The sequence below is a fragment of the Miniopterus schreibersii genome, assembly GCF_964146895.1.
Source record: "Miniopterus schreibersii genome assembly, chromosome: 12".
Lineage (NCBI taxonomy): Eukaryota > Metazoa > Chordata > Mammalia > Chiroptera > Miniopteridae > Miniopterus > Miniopterus schreibersii.
In genome coordinates, this window is record NC_138112.1 from 15,892,679 (window position 1) to 15,911,751 (window position 19,073).

The window sequence follows — 19,073 nt, forward strand, 5'->3', positions numbered from 1 at the left end:
TTCTAAGTCAATATTTTTACTGCTGCTATAATTTATTCAATACAATGAATATTTGCTAAAACTGCTCTCTGCAGTTTGCATTCAATCTTATGGGGATGGGGCATCAAAGATGCATCAAATGTGATTGCTTTAAGGAACTCAGTCTAGTTTGAGGGACACAAATACAATAAATAACCCAAATAAGAGGAGATAAGTACAAAAGTGGAGTTATATGAAAATATTACCTAATAAGAAATGATTATTTAAGACATGGAAAAATGCATCCACTGCACATCTTAAACCCTGTGCTTTGTGGTACTATTATATCCTGGTTTCCTTCTTACCAAAACATATCAACTGTGTCAACTTAGCCTTGTGGAGACAAACAACAAAACTATGACAGTAGATGATAATGCCAAATGAGACAAAGAATAAAGCCCTGGACTGGAAGTTGGGGTACGACTCCATAAGGACTACCAGCCGGGTGGGCAGGGTATTTTGCAGTAAGCCAAAGTGTGGCTCCACCGGTCAAGGGGTCAAATAGGGTTAGAAGAGACAAAATACTCCAGAAAGAGCCAACCCGCAGGAGGAGCTCACATCAACTATTTCATTCAGGTGAAGTCAGGCTACGATGAACATCAAGGAGAGGAAAAGAAATCATGAAAGGGCAATTTGCCACTTTCTCAGGCTGGTGTGTGGGAGCAGAGAATGACTCTGGTGTGAGTATGGTCTTGGGGAGCAACAAATGTGATTGCTTTGGATCATTTTAGCCCCACCAGCTAAGTCATGGTGTCATACCCAGCACTGTCAGCTTGACCATCAGCTGTACCTGTGGTGGACTTCCAGGAGGAACGGAGGCAGGCACCCTTACCGAGACACCAAGAGGTGGTTAAAGCTGATTCCAAGTGAAGAACCAGGCTGTTTGGAGCTTCTACCCGAGTTTGCATTGTTTGTAGCAGAACCTATGTCATACCTTTTATCTGTAGCCTTCCCTTAGGTCTTAAGGATTCTGAAACTTTGTTGTGGACGCTGGGTTTGGTGGAACAGCAGTTATGACTGTGGGAAAGAGCAGCAAGACGCTGCAACACATGGACAATAGAATGAGATGTATCTTGTAAGACGGCTGAATCTTCATGGGCACCCTTAAGGCTTTTGACAATCATATGAACTTGATCCTCTGTGACTGTGATGAGTTCAGGAAGATTAAGCCAAAGATTGTGGAGCAGCCAGAGTGTGAAGAAAAGCAGGTTTTCTTCACACTCTGACTGCTCCGCGTGTGGGGAGAACTTGGTGTCCATGACTGTGGAGGTATCTCCCCCCAGAGATACTGGCATTGCTCGTGTACCACTTGCTGGAGCTGCAGAAGGCTCTAGGGTTGACAAGGCCCCTGGCAGAAGAGTACCACTTGGTGTTCCAATTCCCCAGGTTCCCTCTGGATTAGCAAGTCGTGTTTGAGGGGTTGGGGGAACCATCCCAGCAGGTAATGACTCCACAAGGAAGAGGCACTGTAGCAGCTGCTGCAATTGCAGCCACTGGCCCCCAATTCAGTACCTACCAGGTTAGGGGACTCTCCCCACCTGTGGGTTGAGCAACCCCACCTCCAGGCATTTTGACTCCTCCACCCACTGGGTTTCCCCATGCTCAAGGGACACCAACAGGCATGTGCCCCCCAGGAATGAGAGTTCCTCCACTAGGAATTAGAAGTTCACCCAAGAATGAATCTACCAAGACTCTAATCCTAGAGTCTACTGATCCTTAGTGATTAGTGATCCTTAGTCACTTTTTTCCTGCAATGTGCCTTCTGAAACTATGTAGAGTGTTTGCAAGTTTTGTCCCCTCTTTGCTTCACTAATATTCCTAATAAATGCATAGACCAATTAAACTGTAAAAAAAATAGAAAGAAGCTATATACCTTCATTCATAATTAATGATTGATATCTGAAAGACTTTCTGGAGAAAAATAAAAATATTAACAATCTGAAAACACAGCTGAGCTTGCTTTCCTAATTAAAAGTATGCGTTATAATTAGTGTGACAACCCTACACAGAAATCACTCCTGGAACCCTTTCTTTCTCATTTCACTTTTTACTCACTCTTTTAAATAAAAGTTAGGGGGTTGGGGAAGGACTGTGAATTTTAAATGACACATGCTAGACTTTTAAAAAATTCATTGTTCCAAGGAAACAGGAACAACTACTTTAAGAAATAAAAGAATCAAAACCATGAAATAAGAAATCACAAAGGCTGTAACATACAACTCTATGATAACAGGTCAACCAGTTCTGAGGGAAACAAAGCCAACTGCCATGACAACATGAAAGATAATATTAACAAAAATTTCCCTTGAATTTAATCTCCAGAAGAAAGACAAAACAATTCATTGAGTGAGTGCGTATAACTTTAGCTAAAGTCCAAGTAGCCATTGTCTCTACAGTGACTTGAAGAAAAGACCTATCTTACAATAAGTTAATGTGTTCTGAGTGATTGATTTTCTCCTTAGTAATAGAATAATCATGCCTAAGGCCAGAAATTTTGTTTTAAAACAGCAATAAGGGAAATGAGACATGATAAATTCCAAAAACTTCTCACATGATCAGAGCAAGAAAAAGATGACAGATGACTAAAAAAAAGTGAAAAAAAGGCCCTGATGCCCCCAAAGAAGCCAGCACCTGCCCAGGGAGAACCCAGCAGCGCTCTGTAAAGTCAGACTAGAGGCAGAAGGTGATGAGAACCTGCAAGCAGCTTCTTTTTGCTTGCCAGGGGCTCCAGGTTCCCAGGAATGCACATTTTCAGCAGAGCCAAGATCCTATTCTTCATACTAGAGTCAACAGAAGAAGGTAAACATAAACAGGAAAAGTCAAGCAGTTAACACTGAAAGCGCTGGCAGGGTCACAACCTTCAGTGTTTACCCCTCACTCCCAGGCACTTCTGGGCACAGAAGACCCGCCTGTCTTCATCTGCCTCAGGGCTTGCCACTCAGCTCACCATTTAGGCTGTAGGAACACTGGGTTGTAATGTTGTTATGTTCTTCCCAAACCAGGCCATCTCATACTGTCCCGCTTCCTAAAGTGCTGCTACTTTTCTTTTGTCTGGTTCACTGCTGCTCATCCCATCACACTCAGGAAGCCTCTGACCTCTACAATAACCTATGACACCCTATCTCCGCTCTTGACCCCTGGTTCTAATTGCTCTTTTGTGTGACTGTCCTAAAGGACAGAGCTGAGTCATGTTTGCTAAGATATCACTGGTGCCAGGCACGTAGCCCTTTGTTAAGTGAACGAGTAAAAGGATATTTGTAAACTTTAATCAGCTATTCTTTCAACTTTTACTGGCAAAAATTTCCTAAGCAATGTTTAGAGATGGTGGGGCTAACCTGGGGGAGAAAAAAAGGAAATCCACAGCGAGCCCTCTGTTCTCAAAGAGAATGCTTTTTAATTGCGGAGTGGTTGGGTGGGAGTAGGGGAGATAAATTTAGGATATGTTTAAAAGATTGAGAAGGAGAAAAGTATGAAAGAAGAAAAACAGAGCGTACTCTTACAACTACTCATTAAGCTGTTCACATTTGCTTAGTAGTTCTAAGCGTGTTTGAAGGCATTCAAGTCAAAAGGGAGTGATGTGGAGAGGCTTCGCAGATAAATTGTAGCTTATGGTTATAATAATTACTATGTGTGATGTTATAATTCTATGTTACATACAGGTACATAATATATAATGCTATATAATATATAATATGTAATGGTATATGATAATAATAAACATTATCCAGCACTTTCTCCTCTCTGGGGAGACATGGCCTGGAAGAAGTTTCACTCAAAATACGTATTTGGAAGGATAGCCTCCCAGTAGCTGCATGGCTGCTCTAAGCACACAATGCAGTAGGTGCCCACTCTGTAGAGCCTATGGAGACAGAGTCAAGTGGAGATTCCAGGAGACCATTGGATATATCTTAAAAGAAAAATCTTGGTTAAAGATAAACATTTAGGTTTCATCAGCATACACAATATGCGGATCCTGAACAACAGTAATTGATGAAGTTGTTTCCAAAGAGAATGCATAGAAGATGAGAATACATAGACAATACGCAAATAAGATGATTAAAGATGAACCCTGAAGAGAACCAACATTCAAAGGCCTGGGTAAGGAAAAGGAAGGAGCCTGAGGAGCACAGGAACATGGGCAATGGGGTGTAATAAACTAAAATGTTGGGGTGAGACCGCGTTAACTGAGCATGATAATGGTAGATCTCCGTATAAAATGTAGTCATCATTTTCTTGTTTTTATTATCTAACCTAATAAAATTTCTGAGATACTTATAAACTCAGAGAACAAATAAATTCATTATTAAATTTTCTCAATTTGGAATGACTTCTTCTAGGTACATTTAAAATTAGATCACAGTTCTGACAGTTGTCATTTTTATTGGGAATTTTAGAGGTCATCCTTTCTCAATTGGGGCTAGACCAAGGCTAACCTAATATTTAGCCTGAAAATTTGGCACCCTTTCAAATTTATAATCTTTCAATATTTCTTCAATACTTATTTAAAGGAGATAAGAAAAAAACACACCCATGTTTTCTATGAATAAATATCATCTCTTTTATGTATAAAATGAGATTCATCACAGCACTTAATCACAGAACTTACTTATTTGGACTCATCTTTTATTTCAGTTTTCCCCTACATAATTAAGGAAAGCTAGAGTTAATTTGCGTGGATATGGTTTTACAGATTGTTTGTAATATTTTTTTTATTTTTATTTTTTCTGGCTTGAGTACTGTCAAAATAGTTTCTGTTTTTCTAGAGTGTTTTTATTCTCCTTGGTTGAAACAACAACTTAATTTACAACTAACTTTTACATTCTTTCACTAATTCCCCAGAGCAACACTGGGAAGTAGGTCCTATTGTGCGAGTCTGAGTCCTGTCTTCCAGCATAGCAAAGGGATCCTGAATTATTTTAGGTGACCATTTTTTAAATGCTTATTTTTAAAAAATATTTCATTTTGAAGCAGTTTTAAACTTACAGAGAGGTTGCAAGAATACTAAAAAGAACTCACCCAGAGACCTCATTCAGGTTTTGCCAAATGTGCTAGTAATGGTCCTTCAAAAATCCCGTGTGGCACCTGATTGCCACAACCCTTTAGTTTTTGTCAACCTGGGTGAGCTCATCAGTCTTTCCTTCACTTTCACGACCTTAACATTTTTTAACATTATAAGTGGCTCTTTTACAGAACTTCTCTTGATTTGGGTTTGTCTGATGTGGCCTCATAAACAGGCTCAGGCCCGGCCGGGCGTGGCTCAGCTGTTGAGCATCGACCTAGGACCCAGGCGATCGGGGTTCGATTCCGGGTCAGGATACATGCCCGGGTTGTGGGCCCTATCAATGACTCTCTCATCATTGATGTTTCTATCTCTTTCTCTCCCTCTCCTTTCCTCTCTCTGAAATCAATAAAAGATTTAAAAAAATAAAAATAAAAAAATAAACAGGCTCAGATTACGTACTTTTTGGCCAGAATATTACAGAAATTTTGTTCTTTTCTTGGCAACCTGTTGGGTGGCACAGGAAACTTACTTATTCCGTTACATGGGGTGGTAACTTTTTGTTTTATCTTCACTCAAGGTTATATATTTTATTACTTCTAGAGAAAGAGGAAGGAGAGAGAGGCGTGAGAGAGAAACATTGACCAGTTGTCTCCCATGTGCCCTGATGGGACCCGACCCGTAACCTAGGTAGGAGCCTGGCCAGGAATCAAACCCGCAACCTTTTGGTGTACGGGAGGAGCCACCCAGCCAGGACGGTGGTAACTTTTGTCCTTGTTAATAATACGTATTTTGTGGGATTATACTTTGTAACTATGTAAAAATCCCTTTCTCCACCCACTTTCACACACGAGTTTTAGAAGCCCTTGATGTTTCTTGCCTGGATCAATGATCACAAAAATGGTTAGTTTCTAAAGCCATCGCTCTTTTTGCATTTATTTATTAGTTGGCTTTCTAGTAAAAGGAAGAGCTTTCTCTTCTCCCGGTGTTTGTTTATTTGTTCATTTATATCAATATGGACTCATGGGCTCCTCTTTTCTTCAGAAGACTATAACCCATTACTATCAGTATGTATTCTGATGCGCCGAATGTCCCGGGTTAGCCCGGAGAAGGCTCCAACAGCAGGCTTGTGTCCTTTTGACCTGCCTCCATCATTATTCGGTGACTTCCTCACTACCTGGCACCACGAGGTATTCCAGGTTCGCCTTTCAATTTCCCTCCTGCAGCTCTACAAACTGCCTTTTCCAAGGAGCCTGGCTCCTTTGAGTGGTGGTGGCCGCCAAAACCTGGGTGCAGGGTGTGCGTGTTGGGCCTCTGTTCCCAGGCCCTTTCGCCCTTTCATTGGGCACTCACAGGAAATATGTATATATACAAGCCCATGCACACATGCCCATTTGGCTCCATATTTATTTCTGTATATATGAGTTTACACCAATACCCTCATTCCCATTCTCTCAAGGGTCATTGTAGTTTGCCTCCTGTCCCAGCCTGTCCCTCTGTTTCCTGAAGGTGAGGAACCTGGCTCCTGTAACCTCAGTCCTCTCTATGTGGCCAGTCTCTTGATCCTGCCAGGCTGGTGCCTCTCACTGCATGTCATACCTATGTCCTGACCCCTGCTAGGGGCTGCCTTCCCCAGGTTACCATCCCCGTTTGGCCCTGCTTAAGGGCCTTTTGAGAGGAGGAATGGAGGGAGAGAGAGAGGGAAGGAGAGGAGGGGGGAAGAGAGAAAACTCTAGAGGAAAAAATGGAGACTTCAAAAGAAACTGCTGGGCAAACTATCAACTTCCAGAAATTGCTGATTCCTACACCGGAATAGGTCTATAATTTAGTGAATTGACTCACTAAAACGATTAGGCAAGTGGAATGTAATCTAATGAGACCTTTGACATCCCAACCTTACACACGCAGCTGTTAACACATATACTGCCCAACCTCAAAAGCCCACATTGGCCATCATTGCATTATAGGCCTGAGATTTTACAAGAATAAACAAAATGCTAACTATGTTGACACCACACTTGTCTTTCACAGTCCATGATCTAAGATAAACACAGTCGTTAGCCCTCGGCCCGGACTTCCTGCACCCCATCCCTCGGTGACCCCCCCCACCTCCATCCTCACGCCCCTCCAAGCTACGCCTAAATGCAAACCCAGTCGTGTCATCCCGGGGAAGAAACCCTCCAGTGGTTTCCCGTCACAAACCGTTAATGTCTAGCTGCCTGGCACAAAAGGTTCCCGTGACGTTGCCTAGTCCACCCCTCTCTGGGCCCTTTAAATGAACTCCGCAAGCCCTCAGTAGCCCTTGTTGCTGCTGTGGCTGCTCCAGGCTCGCCCTGTGCCACTCTGCTCGCCTCTGCCTCCTTTGCGTTGCCAGCCGCATTCCAGCGCTGTGCCCCCGGACCTCGGTTCAGGCCTGCCCCTTGGATCTGCAGCTTGGGTTAGAGCGCTCTCCTCTCCCAGCTGTCACCGTGGGCCCTTTCACCCAGCGAATGGCTCCCGGCCTCTGCCTTCCTGTGCAGTCATCGGAACTGTGGGTGAGAGGTGCCCTCCAACAGGCAGGTCTCTGCCCACCTTTCTGCCCCATCTCCTCGTGCTGCCAACTCACCCTGTGCGTAAAAATACCTTCAATTTCCTAAGAACAGATGCGTTTTAACATTTTTCTACTGCATAATCTCCTCGGCTTGGGATTCCTCCTCCCCCTTTCCCTTCACCATCCCTCCTCACCTCACCCATCTTGCTGGTGAACTGGCTCTAACTCCTTGGGCAACCAACACTCCACTACAGCCCCAGCCTGTGGAAAGCACCCCCCTTCCCACTCATTCTCAACAGCCCGGCAGAAACTGGCTTTCCCTCTTCTGCCCTCATTTGGACCCTTAAGTACTTTTATTATTGTACCAATTACACTGTAAGATATATTCAGTTTACTGGAGACTGTAAGACCGTGGTAGGCAGGGACAGGTTTTTATTTGCCTTTGTAGCTAGAACACTAAGCCTAGGACCAGCATAGAGAATAAATGCAAGAGCTTTGGACTGAGTACATGGGTGCAGCCGGGCAAACAGAGGCAGAAGTGAAATAGGTCACTGGGTCCGTCATGTAGGTCTTCTGTTTTCTCATACAACTTAAAGGATACACTGAAATAGTCTTTCAAGATTTCACTTAATGTTTTTTAAAGCGTATGTTAGCATTAAAGGAAAACTTGCAAGAATGGTTAGGTATAAGGTCTTACCACCTTAACACTACTGTTTTCCGTTCTTTAGATTTCCTTCCAACTCTTTTGCCTGTATGTACATATTTTTCTTTAGCAGACATAGAACCAAAATGGTCCAAATTTGTATTTTGATTTTTGGAGGGGTTAAAATGGTTCCCTTAATATTTTATGCATTGCTATTTTATTTCTCGTGACTAAATTATGTAACATAGAGTTGTCATAACTTAGGTAACCACTTCCTTATCTTTAGACATTTAGGTTGTTTCCAAGATTTTTGCTGTTATAACTAAGCATAAAATAAACATTTTTGCTTTTATTCTTTTAAGTGTTTTCTTTTAAATCATTCTTTTAAAGTTCTTAGGAATAAAATGTGGCCCAAAATGTAATTCTCAATATGGTTCTTGGTATGTATTATATAATTTGTTTTTAGAAAGTTTCTACCAATTTGCAATGTAAAGGCATATTTTTTGTCTCAAGGAGTCAGTTATTTTTATAGAAGATCTTACTCCAAGTTCTCAATCTTATTGCAGTAGTAAATTTTGAGCTCATGGAGTGTAAGAACAGCGTCTCGTACATTTGTAGTCTAAAAAATAATTGATGCTCAATAAATACTTATTGAATATGTTAATGTATATAGGTATTTTCATATATACAGAGAGAGACTATATAGATAGAGACATATAAAATTTTTAAAAATCATCTAATCTAACTTCTCCACGTATGCCGTGAACCCAAGCAGACTGGCAGAGCCCCATACAACTCAATCCCTTCTAAACGCATGGTCCTCTAGCCTGTGGTCAAAGACTTCCAAAGGCAACTTGACAAACTTCTTTAATAGCTTGTTTTAATGCTAAAAATTGCTAATACAAGTGGTTATTTCTTTCCTTCTGTCTAACCAAAATCATCCAGGATTCAGGGTAAATCTGTTCCCTCCCCTCCCCTCCCCTCCCCTCCCCTCCCCTCCCCTCCCCTCCCCTCCCCTCCCCTCCCCTCCCCTCCCCTCCCCTCCCCTCCCCTCCCCTCCCCTCCCCTCCCCTCCCCTCTCCTCTCCTCCTCTTCTCTCCACTCTTTCTTTTTCTGTGTGCTTGGTGAAGATAACAAATAAGTTAACTTCTGAATAAGAGTTTGCCAGGCCCTCTCCAAGCTTCTAACTCTTATTTTCTGTATGAGATTCTGAGGGTAGTCTTTGGTTTCAAATATACTATCCCATTTTTATTCCATCTGATTCTAGCATATTTGTTCTGCTAGATGCCGGAGCCAGCCGGCAGGCGAACGAGGACCTGATTGAGGGGGTGAGGATTAGAAAAGAAAGAAAAAGACAAAAGGATGGGATCGGGAGGGCCACAACCAAGGCAGAGCTAAGTTAAGCTGAGTCAGGCTGAGGCCCCGAGTTTATTGATTACAAGCCTTTTATAGTGCAACCAAACAATACCCCAAGCAGTGAAACAATGCCCCAAAGCAGTGACCTTTACATATTCCATTCCTGCACGTCCACACCCGTTTACCGAAACTGGATGTCTCCAGGTGCAACCATAAATCTCTTATGCAAGGCTTCCATTTCCCGAAAGCAATGGTCAATCTTTAAACTACGCTACAGGGGGTAGAGGTGCTAGCTCAACCGACCCACCCTGCGGGTCAACGTGCCAGAGATTTCTCTCTAAGGTGGCGCTAGGGTCGGCGAGCCCCTGGAGAGACTCCAGGGCAGCACCCTACCAGGGAGACTATTCATGAGGGGCAGCCAGCCGGCTCCCCACAGCTAGACATTCAGAATATCAATTAATGTTATTCTCTAGTCTTAATAAAAATGTCTAAACTTTAAAAAATATCATTACAAAATAGAGTACGATATGATTTACAAGTTAAATAAATGAACACTTTTTTAAAAGTCAGGCATTCAAAGTGGGGTATATCTTCTGGAGACGTTTGAAAGAAAGAACATAGTAAGGGAGGGTTTGGGCTAGAAAGCCAGCTGGTGGCTGATGCTAGAGGCCTGCCTTACTGGGAGGCATCCTTCCAGATTGTGAGTAAACTCCTTGGGAATCCAGAAATGCAATCATTTATGAAAACTAAATTGAAATTTAGCTTTGAAATTGAGATTGAAATATAGAAGCAGAATAACAACTGCACCATTGGCAATAAGAAATATCATCTCCGGTCAGGCAACTTGGGCAGTCTGGTTGGCTCATCTTCATTGGAGGCAAGACTCACAGGCATGTTAGGGAGCTGCCTGGCACGTGAAGTCAGCCAAGTGGTCTGTCTGCCAGCCAGCCAGCTAGAGGTCCAGTGTCCCCTATGGCACTGCTCTGCATAAGCACCAAAGTATGTACGCTTCCTGTGACTGTCAAGAACACAGACTTTGAATTCTAACAGATCTGGGTTTAAATCTTGGAGCCACCACTTAATATCTGTGTGTACATCAACAAATCTTTACCTTCCCTAAGCCCAAGTTTCTTCACTTGAAAAATGAGATGTCTTAAAGTTGTGTGGAAAATGCACCTAAGGTGCTTGGCTGACTTGCTGGTAGATAATAAGGGCTTAATAAAAGTTTGACACCTTAGGGTAATGCTACACACCTTTGATTCATTACATGGGTTGATTTAAAATTTATCCCTCTGAGGACAATCTTGTTTTCCTTATTCTTAGCTTTAATTATTCAATCACTAACTTATTCATGCATTCATATATTCAACAACTCTTTATTGAAAACTTATTTTGAGCCAGACACTGTCCTGTGTGCTAAAGATACTGCTGTGAACAGAATAGAGTCCTTATCATTATAAAGCCTAGCAGTGAAAGACAGGCAACAAACACATAAATAACATATAGTATGTCGATGTGTACATTTAATGATGTAATGCTTTATTTTTTCCACAACTGTTATTTTAATCAATGGTCAAGTCAATAAGCAATGATATCTTAGAAGAAAATGTCATATACTCACTTTCATTAATCCATCACAATATTTCTAGGAACAAATTATGGTGAAAAACCATTATGAAGCCTCTCATTTATGAACTGAACTGAGCATTAAGGAATCATTAGCCATTTTAATCCTCTCAACGGCCTTCTGAGATAATCACATAAGATATCATGAGCTAATACTCCATGTACAAAGCAGGAGATGGTTAAGGTTTCACAAATTGTGGTGGACATTTCTGGGTTTGGTTTTAATTTGTTCTTTGGTTGCCCAGCACCAATTTCCTCTCAATGGGAATGTCTCCCAGAGAGAAAACTGGTGGTCTCTACAGCATGCATCCTACCTCCTAGTATGGAGGCCAGGTTTGGAGGTCCTTCTGCTTCTTGCCCCTGGATATCCGGGTGAGGGCGCATGACCCAGACCCAACCAACAGACTCTCCCACTGAAGATTCTGAATGCTGAGGGAGTGAAACAAAGACAATTAGAAACAATAGCTTAGTGGCAATGGCCTGGACTGTCCAGCTGCAATGTTATCCAGTGGTCAGAGGCAAGAGCTCTAGCAATAAATCACTCCTTGGCTTTGGTTTCTACTGCCCTTGGTCCTGCTGCTTTTCCCAGCCTTCTTGTCAATTCTCTGAGCTCTCTAATCTGTTTTAAAAAAGTGTTTTCTCTTAAATTAGCCAGAACTTAATTTTATAGCTTGAAACTTAAGAACACTGACTGATAACACATCTAGAAAGTCGCCAACTCATTATTTGATTCTAGGTCTGTCTAAATACAAAGTCTAGGCCCTTTGTTAGTAAGAAAACAAAGCAGTCAATTATTTATTTAACAAGTATTCCTCAATCCATCACATGCTTAGCAGGTATCATCTCAGAAATCTAAATGTTAAAGATTTAGCTGCTATGGAACTGAATTCATCTAGGATCTAGCAAGAAGTTCTCTGCAGTGAACTTGATTCTAAAGAAGTCTGCAGGATCCCCAAAATGTCATCCTGGCTCAGAGGCTACCAATTTCCTGTTTCATGTGTATTTTTTTATTATCCAATTTTTTACAGATAATATGCTTCCTAAAGTTTTCTGTGACATGGTCTCTCATTTTATGTCCTGTAGTCACTGACTTGCTTTGATAGGATCTTTTTAGGTTGGAATGATTTAGATTTAAATTTTATGCGAAAATAATAGAAAGGAAGCGGACTTTGCTTTTCTGTGAAGAGAAAAATACCAAGAAAAGAAACACTTAGTGAGAAATTTCCGGTTTGAGTTTGTTCCTTCTTTTTGGAAAAGCTTAAGGATGTTGCCTAGTACTGGCCTTGAGCTAAAATTTATTCGCACTAATATTTAAGTGACTTATGAACATAAATAGCTATTCTCTTCAGTTTTGCATTTAATAATTGAAGTGTCATACGTGGGAATATTTGGATCGACTACATTCATGCATTAGAAGAGTGGATACTGAAACCTATTAGAAATAGCTATACCATACCTTATAGACAGTTATTTACCTCAATCTGCTTTCAAAAGTGGAATTTAGCATACTCTTCAGAGTTCTGGATATGAGGCTATCTTTTCTCTATTGGCCCCAGAGTTTCTTACAGTCATTTCTTCCACTCAAACGCTCCTCTCCCTGTCTGCTTTTGCACTGGGGTCATTACCATGAGTTGAAACAATGGTTTGGGGAGGAAACAAGGGAACAAGATGACCAAGTGGAGAAAAGTTTGAAAGATTCAGTCCTTGCTCTTCGATTTTGGCAGCTGCTATCAAGGTATATTTAACACTGCAGAAGACAGGAAAGCATATAAATGCAAATTTTGAAAGATTATTTTAATATTATGTTACTTTCCTCAGACCGAAAGGTGACCATGAGTATGTGTTTATACATCACTCATTCATTTCTAAAACAAACTCAATTGTGACTTTTGTATCACTTTGTTTTCAAGAAGCTTACAATTTAGTGAGTAGATCTCTGGTTTTCTTTCTTTTTTTCTTCTGAAAATCATGTGTTTTGTATCTCAGAGTACATGACGGCAATGATGTTCACATGTACAGCAAACTCTTGTTGAGAACCTGGGGTATTCACTAGACCCCATACATCAGCTATAACTCCACCATTTTCTCTTTCACACAGGAAAGTGTATCAGAATGCAACAGCAAGAGCAAGAGAGAGACAGAGGGAGAGAGAAAGAGATCATTAGGGGAATAACCTTGAATCTGGTCTAAGTATGAAGGTCATTCACATACTTTTGTTAGTGGTGGGAAAATGGCACTAGGTATTAACCTTGGTTCAACAATCTTAGTTCTTGAGTTCTGGCTAAGAATTCAGAGTCAAGACGCAAACTATAAGAGAAAGTTTATTTAGAAAGTCACAGAGGTAGAAGAAGTGAGCTGTAGAAGAAATGGGCTCTGGAAATAAATTACAGCAAAAGAGGGGCCCTTGGAGCTTAGGGGAGAAAGGGAAGGAGGGAGGGAGGGAGGGAGGGAGGGAGGGAGGGAGGGAGGGAGGGAGGGAGGGAGGGAGGGAGGGAGGGAGCGTGTGCTCGGGTTGGGGAAGGCTCAGGCTGTGATCCATAGAGAGAGACTCACACTGAGGGCTTTTATCTGGAGGCCTTAGGGCACAGTCCTAATAGAACATTCATCGGTTTTCCAGCTGTGCCCCCTCGTGGTATCCATTGATTGGTCAGCACCAGGGTGTCATTAATCAATGCAGCTGGTCCTGATGTCAGCCATGGTTTCTGCCTGGTTTTGCTGCTTCTCTGAGCCTGGAGCTAAAACACATCTGAAGCCTAGATGCCATCTCCAGGGGTTAATGCTTAAGGGAGTGGTTGTGCAAGGGTTTATAGTTTTGGCCTTTGCTGGGCACCCAGGCTCTCCACCCTGGTGACCCTTTGCATATGGCCCATCGTTCCTGCTCTGCTTCTGCCTTTCTAACTGCCTACTACACTTTCCCAGCTTAACAAGTATTAGTAATAAATTATTTGCAACAAACTTCACAAATGACTTCCAAAACCAGGTGTGTCACCACTAAAAAATACTGCTCTGGATGATAAGGGCAGTGTTGAATGCTTTCTGTGACTGGAATGTTCTTGGCACTTTTTATACATTTTTTCACTTCATCCCAGATCCCACAGTTTTATTTACTGAACTAACCCAATGGTTTTCCAACTTTAGCATGCATCAGAATTACCTGGAGGACTTGTTAAAACATAGCTTACTGGGCCCAATTCCCAGAGTTTCTGATTCAGTAAGTCTGGGTGGGGACTGAGAATTTCTATTTCCAACAAGTTCCCAGGAACCACACTTTGAGAATTGTTGATGGAGTCATCCATTCAAAAAATATTTTTTAAAAGCCTACCAGGTGCCTGACACTAAAGTAAAAAGATAAATTAAACATTCTAATATAAAAGCTAATGTCTACTGAGCATTCTGCTAAGGGCTTTGCTATGACCTGATTTACTCCTTCATGACAATTCTAGAAAGTAGGTATCTTTCCTCCCATTTTACAGAAGAAAATATCGCAACTATAAGAGATTAAGTAACCTGCTCAAAGTCATATGGGCAGCTTTCTGAACTAGAATTTGAACACATGTCTATTGGATGCCAAGTGGTACCAGAAGACAGCATGCTATATGCTATGCTATCCCTGTAACACTGAGGGGCTTAAACACAGTATTATTGTCAGTGTTTTGCAGATTTAAAACAAAAAAACTGATGTTCAGAGAGGTTAAATTACTTGCCCAAAGTTACATAGTTAGGAAGTATCTGAAACAAAATATAATGTCAGTTTGTCTGGTGCCAAAGTGCTTTTTCCACCATAAACACCATTTCTCCTTGATCTGTCTCTAGATCAAGATCAGTCTTAACCAGAGCCAGGAAAATAATATGATCCCCAGTTAACCAAAGTGAGCAGAGAATAGGCAGTCCTGTCTAATGTCTTGGTTAACTGAGAGATCTCTTGTGTTAGCTTTCTAACAGTTATCAGTTCACTTTCCACCCTGTCCGCACAGTGTAAAGTAATGTTTCCCAGATGATTCAGGATCATCATACCCACAACCATCATTATGACCAGCATTCGTTACTGAGAAACACGAAAGTGGGTGCAGACGATTGGACTGAATGTGTAGGGAGCCCAGAATTACTGCGGACAAATTCAATTCTATTCTAATCACTTACTTTTTCTAGCATCAGAATGGGAAAAGGCCCCCAAACTGAGGCTAATCAAATGATTCGGTTTAGCTGGGTTCTAATTAATCAAGTTTACCCCAATTTTTGTTTCAGTAGCTGACAAAATTCGTGAAAAGTGACTGCTTATCTCCTTTTGTGACTTGGTAAATTGCAACGAATAAAGCTTTCCCTGACTCCTGTGTGCTGTGGTGCTGACCCGTCATCAGGGAGAGGAATGGGCTGTATAATTAGCTTTTGAGACATGAATCATCCCTGCTCTGAGGGTCCAGACCTGTTTGACTCTATAAAAGCAGCTCAAGGTGGAAGTGCAAACGTGCACTGTCTGCCGTCCCGAGGCTGGTGTAATTACCCGGCCACCCTGAGGAGATGAAGGTGCTCCCTGCCTCCGGCCTCGCTCTCCTCCTCACGGCTTTGAACTTCTCCACCGCTGCCCCCTCCCTATTTGCAGCCACCCCCAGGACCTCGAGGAACAACTACCACCTCGCCCAGGTTTGTGAATCTTTGCAGAATTCCCTCTTCCTTCTCTTCCCCCGGAAAACTAAAAGGGTATAATAAGAAAATAAGAAAAAAAATCTGTTATTGTTTTAAAATCATCTTATAAGTCCATTGACATCTAATAGGTACTATCTCCTGGGCAACTAAGACTGACATCTGTGCACACAGGTGTACATGGTGCATGACTAAATGAATAAATGAGTAATTATTTACCTAGGGATCTTGCTTCTTAGAGAATTTGAGGTGGCTTGCAGAAATATACGCAATACAAATAGACCAAAGAAGTATTTGAGGAATAATGTAGAGGAAAATAAAGGCAGAAAAATGAAAATTGAGGTGTAAGATTGGCCCTTAGTGCTAAGCTTCCTGGCAGCCCGCTTGTATTCAGGGAAAACTTGCTCAAAATCTAAAGTGAGCCAAGTTTTTCCTGGGTGCCTACCTGCTTCTCATTTGAGAGCCTTCCCTCTCTAAAGTGTATTCCCCAAGCAACTTATTTACTTTCATTTTCTGTAATTCCCTTTTTAAAATCTCTCCCAAATGACTGTTAGAAGGGAACTGATACAATTATTCATATTAGGATTTTTGCAAAGGCTACTCAAAGTGATTCAAAGTGATTCAATGTACAGGGTGGACTAAAGTAGGTTTACAGTTGTTCGTATAGAAAAAGGCATCCAGGTTATGGTTATTATAATAGCTTTTTAACTCAAAAGAATGTTACAATGCAACTGTAAACCTACTTTTGCCCACCCCCGTATTTTGGCTTCTAAGTGTTTTTTGCATTTAATAGGAAGGTGGCAATCTTTAACCTGAAAGAGCAAGTCTCCAATGATGGAACTTCCATCGTTAATGAAAGGTGTGTGGATGAGATGTTTTTGCACCAGGGCCTCTCTTTTAAGAGTCTGGCAAAGTGGTAGCACATCTGTGACTAGCATCCGTGCCTCGGGCGCTTTCCAACCCTCCAGGCTATGCCTGTGTCAGCTTCCGAAGCTGTGCTGAAGAGCTGATTTTCACTTCCATAGACCTCAGCTTGTCCCTACCAACTATTTACACCGCTCGTCCATTCCAGTTGGTCAGTCCCCTGCCACACCCGTCATGAAACATTTTGAATATCAATGAGCCCCTCACTTAAAATGTAGAGTGAACTCCAAGTACAGGCCTGTTGAATTAAACTTCCTTTGACTTGAGCCCACTTTTAGATGAATTAAATTCAAAATAACATATCTCAAATCCTGGGGTCTATTTTACATTGTATTTCACTGGTGCCACCAGTTTTGCCCCACCCAGCCTCATGCTGCTCTGGTTCAGAAACTACGGAGGCTTTGTGACCTCCAGGAGGAGCGTCGTGCTGTGGCCAGAGCTGACCTGAGTGGAGGAAGACCATGACTCTAGAGCAGGTTCAGACAAACTGTGGTCGTCGGAAATACCAGCCACGCCTATTCGCTTACATATCATATATTACTCTTTTGTACCACAGTGAAGTATGGCAAAACCAAAAATATTAACTTTCAGCCCTTTCCAGAAAAAATTAACTGACCCCTGAGCAGGCTGCACAGGAAGAAGGCTAGAAAGTTTTGGGGAAAGCTATCCTTTCGGGAGCATTTGGAAAGAATTCAGTGGCCTTGGAGTGTTGGGGATCTCTAGTGATCCCTTACTTCTTTCTTTTCTCCAAAATAAGTCAGCTCTCGCCAGTTTTCCTTACCACACACCCTCAGAAAGACCTTCGACCAAGGACCAAGAAAACCTGTCAACACCTTGCCACTTGGCAAACGGCACCTTCTCCCTGCCACAGCCCCAGTCATCAGCTCTGGGCAAAAACAGGTATCACTTTAGTAGACTAGAATGATCTGGGCAAACCTCTAACGTGGGTCCCAGTGACTAAGAAAATTAATGTCCCACCTTCTAGTGTATAGAATCATATAACAATTTTGGCAGCCTTAAAATACAACACATAAAACAGCATGAAAACAGGCAGTGTAAGTTCATTTATTCAACAATTATTTATTAACTGCTTACTGTGTGCTGTGTGCTATGTGCCAGAGGGGGTGGGAAGGTGCTGGAAGGAGATAAACAACAAGTCAATCGACAAATGTCCTAGATTATTTCAGAAAGTGATAAGTGATATTGGGAGGGGAAAAAATTTAACCAGATGTCCGGGAGTGACTGGGACAGTGGGAGGCATTTTCACCCGGGTAGTCCAGGAAGGCTTCCCTGAGGAAGTGACTTTTGAGATGAACCTGAACTACATGAAAGAGCCAGTCACATGAAGGTCTAGAGACAGAGCTGTCCAGGCGGAGCAAACAGCACATGCAGCAGCCTGCGGGGCGAAGGAGCGTCAGGCTAGGGCGACAGGAGCGGAGAGCCCACAGGAAGAGGGTGGCCGAGTCCCCGAGACACGCAAGGCCAGCAGGTCACCTGGGGCCTGGCGCCCCAGTCAGGATAAGCAGCTTCCCCGCTCTCTTCCTCCCATTTGATCCCTCACTAAGAGAGAACAAATGGTTTCTTGTGCCTGGAAACACGGCCCAGGCAACACTTCCAAACCCCATGCGCTTCTTCTCAAGCCCACAAACAACAACCTGCACTTGAAAAGACGAGCAGCTTTTCAGTTGATTTATTTAGTGTCCACTCATACGCTTTAAATTCTGACTTGCTGATGAGCGTAAAGGCTTCAAAAATGATGGAAAACGAAATGCCTACTTAGTCTTAATCCAGGCTTTCATTCTATTTTATGTTTTTTTTTAAAGACTACTGATATCAATACAACAGTTACAGCAGGTTGTTAAATTGTCCTTAAAATAATATAAAATTTTATGATCACATTATTATGAATTCATAATTAAAGAAAATAAAAAATAAAAACCTTCCAAAAAGGAATTGTTAAATTCGGGTGTCTTTCCTACCATTTTACTTTCTGTGCATAAAGATATTTTTAATCGTTATTATATTTGGTTCCTACCTTTCTCAGTGATTATTATCTCACAAAAAATTTTTACTTTTATACTATTTTCATGAGCGTCATTTTGAAGAGTTACAAATATTCCAGAATACGGGGGTGGGCAAAAGTAGGTTTACAGTTGTGAGTACGCAAAACACAGAGTTAATAAAGCTATTGTAATAATCATAACCTGCATGTCTTTTTCCATATGAACAACTTAAACCTACTTTTGCTCACCCCCTGTATAAGTGAGCTTTAATTTAATGATTTCTTTTGTTGGACACATAAATTATTTCTGCATGAATGATGTTTCTGTGAACAT

The 19,073-nt window shown here is 41.8% G+C and overlaps 1 protein-coding gene and 1 pseudogene across 2 annotated transcripts in view; both read left to right on the forward strand.

Annotated features, from left to right (window-relative positions):
* Positions 1-1,031: 1,031 nt before the first annotated feature.
* On the forward strand, positions 1,032-1,738 carry LOC308564944 (small nuclear ribonucleoprotein-associated protein N pseudogene; annotated as a pseudogene). Its single transcript has one exon. The product of its transcript is annotated as a small nuclear ribonucleoprotein-associated protein N pseudogene (transcript).
* A 13,952-nt stretch (positions 1,739-15,690) lies between these two features.
* MMP20 (matrix metallopeptidase 20) overlaps positions 15,691-19,073 on the forward strand; it is a gene marked incomplete at both ends in the record, with an annotated part of 35,754 nt that continues 32,371 nt past the window's right edge. Inside the window, one exon of the mRNA XM_081153665.1 lies at positions 15,691-15,813. Coding sequence (XP_081009791.1) covers positions 15,691-15,813 — 123 coding nt within the window. The remainder of the gene's footprint in view (positions 15,814-19,073) is intronic.